The sequence below is a fragment of the Arachis hypogaea genome, chromosome 11 (assembly GCF_003086295.3).
Source record: "Arachis hypogaea cultivar Tifrunner chromosome 11, arahy.Tifrunner.gnm2.J5K5, whole genome shotgun sequence".
In the NCBI taxonomy this organism is placed as follows: Eukaryota; Viridiplantae; Streptophyta; class Magnoliopsida; order Fabales; family Fabaceae; genus Arachis; species Arachis hypogaea.
The window spans coordinates 27,583,890-27,596,817 of record NC_092046.1 but is presented as its reverse complement, the minus strand read 5'-3'; the positions used below and the strand labels follow the sequence as shown (position 1 = coordinate 27,596,817).

The window sequence follows — 12,928 nt, the reverse complement described above, 5'->3', positions numbered from 1 at the left end:
TTCCGATATAACAAGAGAGGGAACCCTCAACCCCGCTTGTCTGCCACAACAAGAGAGAAAATCCTCAACTTCAACTTGTCTATCCGTAAGCGAAAAAAGTCACCATCCTCATCGTGGACGAGACGAACCTCCACTCCCACAATAATTTCATCCGGCTAACCAAGGGTTTATCCGGGAATTTGTCAATTCAATTCATTATATTCTTCTCCAGTATATTCAATTCTTGAAAATTAGTTATTCAACTCCATATGGAGATTTAAGGGGGTTACAAATATGCTGGGAAGGCTAAATAGTTCAAAAATAACATCTCAGCAAAAACAGAGAAGTCGTGCGTACGCATGCCTCGTGCATATGTGCGAAACTTGATTCAAGAAATTGGAAATTTGCAAACGATGTGTACGCAGGCCTCGTACAAACGCGGGAGTTCGAATTCATGCGTACGCACGCATGGTGCAAATGCGTGGGACCTGGTTCTGCCCCAAATTCTGCAAAATCTGCAATTTTCAGTTTTTGACACCAATTTTTAAACTTCTATATCTTTTGCTACAAAATTCATTTTTTCTCCATTCTTCGACGGTTTTAAAGTAGTCATTCCCAAATTTAATTCAAGATAAAGTTCACTTGATTTCAAACTCCGAGCGCCAAGTTATGACCCGTCAAAATGAGTTAAAATCACCAAATTACGAATTTTTTCTACATAATTCAAATTCACCATTTCTCAAATGCTCCTCTTTTAACACCCATGACTCTCACCCTTATGCATCACTTACACTCAATCATCAATGCCAATTTTCAAAATCACATCATTTTCATTCAAATCTCAAAACTAACCATTCTCACCAATATCTCTACTTCACCTCATTCTTAATCTCATGTTCATATAACTCCAAGACAAACCTTAATCAATCTTCACAATCCAATTTGATACTTCATTTGTAATAATTCAATTTCAATAACATATCACAACACAATCTAACACTCAATTATTCACCAAACATTAATTTTCATTCCCTAAATCATATCATTTGACATTCTAACTCAAACTCAATAATTTTTATCATCCAAATCCAATTTCATATATCGTTCAAAACAATTCCAAGCTCAATAATTATACCACAACACAATTAATTTTGCCAAACTTACCAAGACTTATCCAATCACGGCCTCCGACCTAAAAATTTATTCAATATGGGTGTAGCTCACCCAATTTTGGTTCCCGACCCAATTTTCATTCAATCATCCATAGTAAATCAAACCATAAATTCATTTAATTATTTAACTAAACCATCATCAATCAACAACATCAATTATTCAACATTATCATACAGTTATCTAACCTAGATTTTCACATAGCGTCATATAGTGATTAACCAAAACCAAAATCCATACATCCGTTGAAGGCGATTTCCAACCTTGTGAACCTTTCTCCGGTCACCCAAGCCTCCACCAAGTTCTCCCCAATCAAACCAAGCACTCAGTCTGCACCAATTCATTCCAAGCAAGCCATCACTCTCATTCAATCTAATTACATCAATTTTCAAGCATTTACACTAGGATTTTTTGCACAAAATTAGAGAAAATAGGGGAAAAATTCCCTTACCTCTTTTTACATGCTCTTGGGTCAAAACTCCACTAGAAGTTGTGCTGGAGTTTCTCCTAAAGCATCAAAATTACAAACTTCAACACCTCATCGTACCAAAATGCGAATATAGTGAAAAAACAAAAATGGGTCAAAGTTATCGTGAGTACTCACCGCAAAAGTTAGATAGAATTGAAGATGATGATGAGATGAATGCATGGGAGCAAACGTGTCGTCGATCGGAACTCCGATTTGAGAGAAAAGTAGATTTGTAAGTGTATGTGAATACTGTTAGGGTTCTCTCCATTCTCTTCTCTCAAGTCTCGTGGCTCTCTCTTCTCTTTGTGCAAAAATGAATGAAATTTGAAAAAGAGTGGGAGAGTGTCATGTTTTGGCTAAGTGGATGAGGGACATTTTTGTCCTTTTGCCCATTAGCCTCACTTAAGGCAAAAATTTTAAAGAAAATTGTTCCGATTTTTATTCTAAATATTTTTTTTGGTTATTTCTACATTTTTATTTGTTTCATACGTAGTATCGAACAAACTTAAGCTTGTACAATTAATTATAATGCCGGTATGCATTTTTTCATAAAATTATATTTTCGCACTCCAATTAATTTTCTAAGTTAAATTTTTACTGGTAAATTTTTAAATTATAAAATTTTTTAACCCTTACATAGAGGTTTAAACCATCTCAACTCAATTTTAATTAATCAATTGACTAGTTAATATTTTTCTGGGTCTTACATTCGTAAGTTGAAAAAACTAAAAGAAAATCTTAGAGGACAACAGAAGATCGAGCTCCCGACCAACCAGCTGATAAACTTTCATGAAAATTCAGGAGTTAGGGTGAAGCTGAGAAAGGGCAACTCTACAAATATGAAGGATTTTTAGTTCAAAGTCAGAAAAGGGAAGACTCACTCCTAACCTAATAAAAAGGTATTTGTACATGAAATAAAATGGTGCTCCAGCTTATCAAGTCAGGAAAAGCAAATCCTATCCTCAGGGTCAGGGGCCACTATCTCGTACTTTTCCTCGTCCTCCCTCCCTTTACAAAGCCTATGCTGCTTATGAAAACTCTTTATATACTCATTATCAATTACGGGGACAGTAGAGAGAACAATAATCTCTACCTAATCTAAGTCTGGCGAAACTTTGGTAGACATTCTAAGAATTATAGAATGAGACATAAATGGTTATACGTACAAAACAAAAGAAAGTAGTCACTACAATAAAATTCACGAGTTACAAATCTGGAACAACAATACGGCATACAAAAAGGTCAAACCATTCTAAAAAATAGGACCTTTACCATGTTTTACTGAGAATACGAAATGGCACCGTTACTCAGAACGAAAATGGCACCATTCAAGGGCAAGATAAAATCCAAAAAATTTAACAAACAAAGACACAAATTCACAAAATCAGATTCCACTAGATTCTACAGATTCTTTTCAGATTCTACAAAATTCTTGCAAATAATAACAAAGGTTTACGATAAACAAGAAAATAAGCAAGAATTAGTTTAGATAGGAATTTTCCCGAACAAGAAGCCACATTGGCAGGAAAACCAGCAAATTTCAAACAACAACAATCAACTAGTAATGAATAAGTAAAGAAGAACAAGAGAAAAACCAACCTTGAAGAAGAACAGGAAGAAGGAATGCACGCAACAGCAAAACAAACGGACGATCTCCAAAATCTTCTCAACAAAAACGAAGAAGAAGGTAGAGAAACCTTGATGAAAAGAGTGAACGGCGAGGCTGAAAAAAGTCAAAGTGGAAAATGCAGAAGAAGAAACAAAAAAGAGGTAAGAGAAAGTAATTATGTTTATATATAGTCATTAGGGGAACAATTGTAAAAATACCCCTCATTTGATGACATGCATGGTTACCAAGGTAACTAAAAAAATGCGCGAACAATTATGAAAAGACGTAACGTTCAAATTCAAAAATACGTCGAGTACCCGACCTGGTACCAAGAAACGTGATGTACCCGACATGATAAGATGAAGATCATCATGAATCAAGACTGACTTGGAGATGCTTGAACCCGAATCCATGAAGCTCGGCTTCAAGTAGAGACAATGTTCATACCTTGACCCAATACACAGCCAGACCTAAAGTGAATAAATCCCAATCTACAAACATTAGTCAGGTAAACACCAACCCGACCTGATAAAGTTCGGTCATAATGATGTCAGACTAGGAATTACTTATTTAAATAAGTAACGAAATCCTACAATCTCTCCTACTCATCTAGAAAGGAGATCTGAACAACTTTTCTAACAAAAAAGAACTACCCACCCTCAATGGTGAAACGACTTTAAAATATAATTATTGACTTTACATCTACACTTATAAATACCCTAACACTCGGGTATAATTCGAACCCAATCTACTAAAAACTTGCTAAAATCGTTGCTAACTTAAGCATTAGAGTCCCTTGCAAGTACCATCCCCCATCTTCACCAAGACGTCAGATGGCGGCATCCTAGCAGCAAGAGACGTTGGGCAAATCATCCAAAGGCGTTTGGACCTCACGTCCAAGCTCAAAGCAACTCAATTTCAGGTAACCCTCGGAACAGTAACTTTGGCCCCATGAATTTATTTTTCACGCATTCTTTACTATCGGATTTATCCCCCAGTAAATTTGAAGGTAATATATTATTTATTAATAATTAAATGACGAATTCAACTGATGATAAATCTTGAAGGACATGGTCATGTGGTGGATAATAAAGTGAAAGAATTAGAGGAAAGGTGAAATGGATTAGAGAATAAGTGGAAGAAGTGTAGATTCAAAATCAATGAAAGTAGATGCCTTTGTTTTGGATGTAGTGTTTTTGCATTTCTTTGTGGGTTGTAGTTACAAGCTTGTTCAAAGTAATTGTGTAGGAAACTTATGACATATTTGGATTATTTGAAAGTTGTTTATGTTATGGGATGACACTGAGTATTGGAACACTTTTGAAGATAAACAAAAATGGATTATTACGATCAATGTTTACAATTGGGTTAAGTACGATTTTGGTCCCTGAGATATAGGCCGAAAATTATTTTTGTCCCCAATCTTTTTTTGCATACAAAATCATTCCTGAGGTTTAACATAGTTTTAAAATTGTCCTTCGGACCAAAATTCTCTTCTCCTTCTTCACCAAAATATCCAGTTCTTCTTCTCCATCACAGCAGCATCTCTTCTTCATTTTCTTCTTCTTCAACTAGAATTTCAACAAAATTTCAACTAACAGATATCAAAAAATTAAAATAAAATTTCAACTAGCAAATATCAAAAGCAGAAGAATGGAATAGAATTAGAAACAAAACAAAAACAGAAGAAAAATGAAATCAATCGGAATGGAATCAGAGTCAACAACAACGATCTGATTAACAAAATCAACAAATCTAACAATGCAAATAACAAAAGAAACGGAAGCAGAATAATCAACTTAATTAACAAAATCAGAAACAGAAGCAGAATAATCAACTTAATCAGAAATAGAATTGGAACGTAGAGGCGAACAACGAGGAGTAGCGACGAGCAGCGGCAAGGAGCAGCGGTGACCGGCGAGCTAGTGAAGAGGATGAGCAGAATGACAACGCGGCAGACGTCCTCCTCGCTAATCTGCTAGCGTCGACATCCGTCCTCTCTTGTTGGCGTCGTCGCCACCCTCCCTTCCCCCTTCTTCTTCTTCCCTCCCCCATTGTGTGATTCCCTTCTCCCCACCTTTCCTTCCCCCCTTCTTCTTCCCTCCTCCTCTCATGTGATTCCCTTCTCCCTCTCATCCGCCTCTTTCTTTTTTTTTCTTTTTTTTTTTATAATTTTTTAGTTAGGGATAATTTAGTAATAAAATTTAAAATTTAAGTAAAAAGGACAATTTTAAAATCAAGTTAAACCTTAGGAATAATTTTGTATACAAAAAAGGTTGGAGACAAAAAACAATTTCGACCTATACCTTAAGAACCAAAATCGTACTTAACTTTTTAAAATTTCTTTCATGAAATAAAACAATCATTTGTGTAAAACAACAAAGCAGCAAATTAATATATCTATAGCATGCATTTTTCCAACTTCAAAGAAAGCATAGATGTTCATATATTATATTGATAAGGATAATAAAGAAGCATTCCATCTTTGACAAATTAACACCTAATGATAGTAGTCCTAAGACAAAAAAAAAAAAAAAAAAAAAAAAAAAAAAAAATTAGAACATTATTCCCTAAACCAAAAGCATTGTTTCATTGAGGTTATAAACAAGCAAAATAAATAGCCAAAATAATAAAACATATGTCCTTAAGTCCTATGGCTAATATCCACACTAGCAAAGTCTAAGTTATCCAATATTAATTCTTCCTTGGTACCCTAAGTCTTGGAGGCTTTAACCTAGAGTTGGCACAAACTAGAAAAACTTTGATGATAGTTCCTAAACTTGCAACAACCATTGTCTCTGCAGATAATTTGTTATAGCAGTTGTTGGCCCATTGGATGAGTTTGGTAAGTCATAGAGGTCTCAACTCTCAACTATTTGATTTGGAAGAGAAGTGATAATCCCAACTAAGATGAATCATTCCCAAATAACATAAGTTTAAATGACATTATTTTTTGTGGATAAAGGAAGATAAATTAACCCGACTATTGCCCATAGAAGAGCGTATAGGGAGACAAATCAACCCCATTGCCCATTCGCCAGCATGACACTTAATGAAAACTCAACGTCCACATCAGCAATATGCCAGACAGGTCTCTTCCGTTAAGTTTGAGGAAGGGAGATGACAGAAAGGCCACCATGACTTACAGTAGTCAGTGCAAGTACTGGGACAAGTCTTTTTTTTTTTTATACAAATCGCCTTGTACTATTTTAGAATGAACAGGGACCAGTTTGGTGTTTACTCAACAAAATTTTAACAAAGTAGACTGGTACCATCATCCTTAGAACGATATTATCTTCTACTCAGAAATATTCTGTAAAACAAATGTTTTTTTGTATACTAAGTTCCTCGTCACAATACCATTCCAAATAGTTTATCAATTAATATTTAAATGGAGTTTACAATCATCAAGACTAATTTATATCATTATTAATACAAATAAATGAACAAAATAATTAAAATTACCCTAAAACGTTTCAAAGATTGTGAGGACCAGACGATGAATGAGACCCCACGCAAAGACGACATAAAAATTTAACACAATTTTCTTTTCAGCTTAACAAGCGTTGGTATAAAAATAAGGATCGAATTTTTTGCCGAATTTATTTTGCTTACAATCTTAGGAACAAACACGGGATAAAAGCATGAGAAAAACCATCTTGCCAAGTGCATCTTCTAGATCACATTTCAACAAACAATAAGAAATTGCGACTATCAGTGTTTCTTAAACTATGACAAAAGGGCTCCATCACAGCCACAAAAGCCACCAATATTCCTAGTGGTGCTTCCTTTCAAATAGACCATCAGGACCTATTTTTCATCACAAAAGAACCTTGTCATACAATGAGGAACCTCAAAAGGCCAAAGCAACAAACTAGAAAACAGGAGCATCATTATTGAATTACTAGCAGGACCCCTGGTAATATAAGATAGTGACAACACAACAAGAAATTAATAGCAAAAGCCAAAAAAACATTCATACAAGGTTCATGACAAAAGTGTGTGTAACCAAATGAGATATATATCCACACAGACACATACACATAAAGCAATGAACGAGACACTTCTCTTGCACATATTTATGTGTGCCTGAGAAATTTTGGCCAGGTTAAAAAGGAATGAATGATTCACTTCTCATACATTCATTTAGGTTTCAGTGAAGATTGTGTCAATACCTGTAGTATTATGTACCAGAAATCATGTTTATTATTTAAAAGACGAATGCCAAATTCTGATGAGGTAACTGGCTCAAAAGCAGAACAGAAATGACAAGTGTCATGTGAACAAATGTAGGTAATAACTCGAACTAATAAATTATTTTATTGAGACCAAAAAATCGGCAGTTAATACAACAACATGCTATTAATTTTGAAAATAGAAGCCAACAGGTGCAAATATAAGTTTTCTGACAAACAACAAAGTGCACATGATAACAGGTGCATATAATTAACCATGAGAACCCTACTAGCCTGCTCCACCCAACTATTATGGGTGTGTTTGGCAAACACGTTGGTGAAGAAAGAAGTGCGTTTAAGCTTCTTGAAAGTTTTACTTTTATGTTTTGACAATTTTTTTCTTTCTAAACGCAAAAACGATTATGCCTCTGAACCCACGTTGAGAAGAAGCTAAAATTTGTAGCTTCTGCGTTTCACGTTCATGGTTGATAATTACTTTTAGAAAATTAGGTGAGAAAATTTCTTCTTTTTTACCAATCTTACCCCTCATTTTCTTCTATAAAAAAGATACCAATAACTATAAGCTTCACAGTAATTCTCTCTAGTTCTTTCTACTTTTTCATAGTTCTTCCTTTCATTTTTTTTTCAATTAAAATCGTTCAGATTTGTTTCAGTCACTAGTAAATTGAATATTTTAATTTTTTATTATTTTTAGTACTCATTTTCATATTTTAATTTTTAGTGTTACGATTTCTGATGTTATATTTTTATATGAGTTTTTTTTATCATTTCCTATACTATTTTTTATATGTATATTTTTTATGAATTTTTTTTATTTTTGTTTGACTTTGTTTATATAATTTTTTATTTATTTTATTATATTTCTTTTATACATATGACAAATATTGTTGATTTTTTTGTTGTGCTATAATTTTTAAGTATTTTATTAATTTTTATAATTTTTTTTATTATTTTTTGTTCATATGAATTTTTTTTTCTATCTTTTATTACATTATATTATATTTATGTTGTGTATGAAATTTTTTTATTTATTTTATTCATATGAATTTTATTTAGTTTTTATTGTATTTTTTTGTTCATATGATATATGTTGTTGGTTTTATGAAATTTTTATTATTTTTTATCTGTATGATTTTTTTTCTATTCTTTGATGTACTCTATCTTTGTTTTATATTAATTTTTTTATTTTTTATTTTGACTTTGTAAAATTTGTAATTATAATTATTATTTACTACGTTTATTATTAAAATTTTGTATAATATAAACTATGATCTTATAAAAAAAAGACAAAATAAATAAAAAATTAATTATAAATAACAATAGAGCCATAAATAGTGAAAATTTATAGTCCAAAATAATACTAAATTAAAGAGTACGGGTAATATTAGAAAAATTATAGAATATTTTTTTTGTTTAACATTATAAAATTTATAGTACTCTCTTTCATATTTTTTTTATTGTATTTATTTATTTATATAATAAATATTTTTTATATTATTTTTGTTAGGTTCTGTTTTTGCATGTATATAAAAAAATAATTTAAATTAATGTCTCTTTTAGTAATTTTTTATCTAAAAGTGATTTTGAATAGTATAATCCAAGCAATATTTATTTTGCTATAATCAATTTTGATACAAATATTGCCAAACATAAATCACGTTAACCCAAACTTACTTTTCATCAAAATCAATTTTGTAAAATCAATTTTATGCAAACTCACGTTTGCAAACTGAAATCCAAACACACACTATATATTCTAGACCTTGTGTACCAACTCCAACATGCTAATATACCAAAAATGGCTGTTAAACGTTAAAATTACTAATGCAACCAGCAACATAAGTACAAATAAAACAAAAGCATAAGACTAAATTTTTCCAGCAACGGAGGTAATTGGTGGTGTGGTGGTGGTGTTTTTTTATTTTGGCAGGGGGGATAGTTGAATCATTTTTGGGAACCTTCTATCAGCTGTAGAAGACAATATAAATATCAGAGAATGAGATAGAAGACACATACCCCATGGGAATTCTTTATTGCGGATATGCATATATGGGTATGCCTGCATCAAAAAGTAAGTTAAGAAAATTAGAGTTTAATTGTTTCAAAGTTTGTTTCAAAATGGAAATAATTTCAATAGCCACTTTTCATAACATGGGCACAAACCATAACCAAGCGATATGAACAGCTACAAATAGCTAATGATTGTGGGGAGCATGACAGTGACAGATATAAATTATCCATTTTTCAGGGAGAATATCTAGCTAGAATCCCATTTACATGTTATCAGTAAATATCAGCAATTAGACAAAAATGTTGCATAGATAAAAATATCAGGATTCATTAGAGTGCTTTCTAGTAGACCCTTCATTTTATTATTCATTTGCAGTGTGTGTTTCCAGAGAAGCCTCTCCTTGTTTTTGGTAATTTATTGTGAAGCTTCGATGGAAATCCAAAGGTCCCCAAATTCAAGTCCTTCATCTGGACAGGAGCACTGAGAATAATATAAGCCATTATCACTTCTTACAAGTACCTAATAAGGCTGTCTATCTTTACATATAAATTATAAGCTATTTTAATTCAGAGATAACTTCACATACTGAGAGAAGGCCTTGCGGCACAATAACTTGGGACATTATCTCTTGATGAAGTTAACTTATCTTGGTGAGAGGCTGAGAGCAGGGATTGAAAAGTTACATGAATGTTCTATTTATCCTCACATTTGTTATCTTGTGCTACAGAAATACTTAAGAAAACTCTCTTGAACCTTAGTGACAAAATTGTACTGGTGTTACCCCATTACGGCAGAGATTGAGCATTTTTTTCCAGTTTAGTTAAAATGAGAATATCAATGCACTGAAGGTTCAATTAACTCCCTGAAATTACATTCCATTGGCCAATTTAGTAATTGGATGGTCAATCGTTAGTCAACCATTTCTATTTGCTATGTCATGTCATGTGACACATCAACATACCACATGGCAGTATGGTACATCAGCAAACAATAATTGTTGTCTAACAGTTGAATGACCAAGGACTAAACTGACTTACAGAGTGCCAGTTAAGGAACTAAATTGACACTTGAAATTTCAGACACTAAAACAGAGAATGCTTGAAATTTCAATGACCAAATTGAACCTTTACTGCTTTATTTGCAATAATATCTATTTCCTTTTAATATATTCCTCCTAGTTTTTTATTTGTAAACAGTTTAAACAAGCTGAGCAGACAAACATGCATTAAAACAGGGAAGAAAAGAGAGAGAAAAAAAAAGATGTAAATGAAACAATTATATATTGTGTAGAGAGGAAAGCTCACAGGGGGTTCGTCGTGGTGTGGGTGTCCCTTTGACAGGTTATAAATGGCCAAAACAGTGCATGTAGCAATGCCTAGATATGTAATCTTCTCCCACTTGGCCGTCTCATCTGATGCAAATGTGTCCAGTAAGAGAGGAGGGGAAAAAGGATAAAAACACATAACAATAAAAGAGAAATCAAGAAACGAAAGTTAAGTGAGTGAGCCACATAAAACCTAATAATTTCATCATGAAACAAAAAGATACGCGAAATAAATCACAGAAAATTCACCACTTCAAAAGATAAGTACAGAAATCTAAGTTCTTATCATGGTAGTGGAGTTCTAAATGGTTTCAGTTTGCTTCCTTAATCTCAGCCGTGTTGATACATAGCAATACAATACAAATCCTTCAAGCTATAATGTACGGACACTGTCAATAACACGACACACGACTCAACAGGCAGACACACAAATTTTAAATTCTTATAAGACACGAGATCTGACATATATATAAAAATTTTAAATAAATTATAATGATATTTTGATATTTTATTCATATTAAAATATAAATTAATCTTCTAACTATTTTTAATGTTTTTTAATTATATAAAATATTTAAAATAGTTTTTGTTTTAATAAATAATAATATATATTATTTCTAAACTTATTTAAAAAATCCAGATTAGGAATATCGAATAAGGCTACGCAAGAATTTTTTATTTTTATTAAGCCAAAGTTGGATCAGTCGTGTCGACGAGTTTCTCGTCTTCCAGGTTAAATTCACGTATGCAAATGTAAATGCAACTAAGCAACCTCTTACGGGTTTAACACAGATTTAAAATAAAACCCAAAAGAAATGTACAATAATCATTTCTCAGAACCCAGAATTAAAAATAGCGTGCATAAACCTTGAATCAGGCCAAAAAACCGAAACTATGCGCAAATCGATTTCAAAACGAGCAATAACCAACGCAAACACGCAAAAGCTTCAAGATCAGAGCGAACTATAGATCAATCTCATAAACAAAAAACCCATTGCCCAAATTGAAGTTATGAAACTCAAAATGCAACGAAATTTAACACAGCTTCCACGAGATAAACCTGATAAGGAGAGCTATTTGCGTATTAATTTAATTAAACCCTAAAAAAAAGGAAATGAACAAATAGCTAGAGAGGGAGGGAGAACAAACATGCATCATCGTGATGAGCAGAGGAAGCGAAGTTTCGCTTAGGTGCAGCGGGGTTACGAGCACCACCGCGTAGGGCGGTTCGAAGAAGACCAGATCGGACTAGCGCCGTCGCCATTCGTTTACTGCTTGACTCTTTCTCTTCTCTTTCGGTCTGCGTGTTTTCACGGTATCCTCCCGAGTACCAGCCCGAAACTTCTTATATTGGGGTTTTTTTTTTTTCACCAAAATAAAATAAGGACTCGTTTAAAAAAATAATCTATTTACAGTTAAGATTAACTACTATTTTAGTATTTATTATTTTGGTCGAAAATTAAAATTGTTCTTAAAATTTGTTTACGTTTAAAATTGTTTTTAATATTAAATCTCATTTTAAATTATTATTTTTTTAATTCTCACATATTTAAGTGTGGAGAAGATCCGTAATTTTGGGGTGTAAATTTCTCTTTCTCAACACTTTGCATTATTCCTTAGTTTTTAGTAGTTATATTTTTTTGTGAATATTTGTTAAGATTTTTATTGCATTTTGCATATATATATATAGTTTGCTTATAGCTTTATAGTAGTAAATATTTGCATGTTGCTTAGTATAGGAAATAAGTTTGGTGAAAATAACAAAGAATTTTCAAAAAATCTCTTTTAGGGCATTCCATTGATTAGATTTGAAAACTTGTTTTTCAACTTGTTTGAAGTATTCTTTCTTATGGAACATAGAAAAGAGCTAGAACAAAACACCTTGTGAGATTTGAGGTTTAATTGTGTGGTTGTATATTTTCAACCATAAATTTTGTTTTTGTGTGTTATACTCCTTTTATGATTGTGATCTTAGATTTGCTTGAATCTTTATGTCATATATTTGATGTTTTGAATGCATTTAGTATGATTGAGGCCATTTTTGAAATTAAACTCACTAACCCATATGGGCAACCCTTACATCTACCTTTGTAAACTATGTTTGAGCCTCTAATTCCCCTTTTGTTCTAATTTTAAGCACATCATTTGCCATAAGCGAAAAACCATTAAT

At 32.5% G+C, this 12,928-nt stretch overlaps 1 protein-coding gene and 1 long non-coding RNA gene across 4 annotated transcripts; both read right to left on the bottom strand.

Moving 5' to 3' along the window:
- Nucleotides 1-864: 864 nt before the first annotated feature.
- LOC140176329 (uncharacterized) lies at nt 865-3,697 on the bottom strand. 2 transcript variants are annotated; one of them, XR_011867428.1, is made up of 3 exons: nt 3,218-3,697; nt 1,601-1,656; nt 865-1,521 (listed from the first exon to the last, which is right to left on the bottom strand). It is a non-coding gene; the product is annotated as an uncharacterized lncRNA (long non-coding RNA). The 2 variants fall into 2 exon arrangements; XR_011867429.1 differs by having other exon boundaries at nt 1,754-3,341.
- An 848-nt stretch (nt 3,698-4,545) lies between these two features.
- LOC112720578 (cytochrome c oxidase subunit 6a, mitochondrial) lies at nt 4,546-12,171 on the bottom strand. Of its 2 annotated transcripts, none has more exons than XM_072206634.1 (4): nt 11,908-12,148; nt 10,739-10,845; nt 9,440-9,482; nt 4,546-4,798 (listed from the first exon to the last, which is right to left on the bottom strand). In XM_072206634.1, the coding sequence occupies exons 1-4, from the start codon at nt 12,020-12,022 to the stop codon at nt 4,761-4,763; spliced, it is 303 nt and encodes a 100-aa protein (XP_072062735.1). In that variant the 5' UTR covers nt 12,023-12,148; the 3' UTR covers nt 4,546-4,760. The 2 variants fall into 2 exon arrangements, with proteins under 2 accessions (XP_072062735.1, XP_025627345.1); XM_025771560.2 differs by lacking the exon at nt 4,546-4,798 and adding an exon at nt 6,757-7,037 and having other exon boundaries at nt 11,908-12,171.
- Between the last annotated feature and the right edge of the window lie 757 nt (nt 12,172-12,928).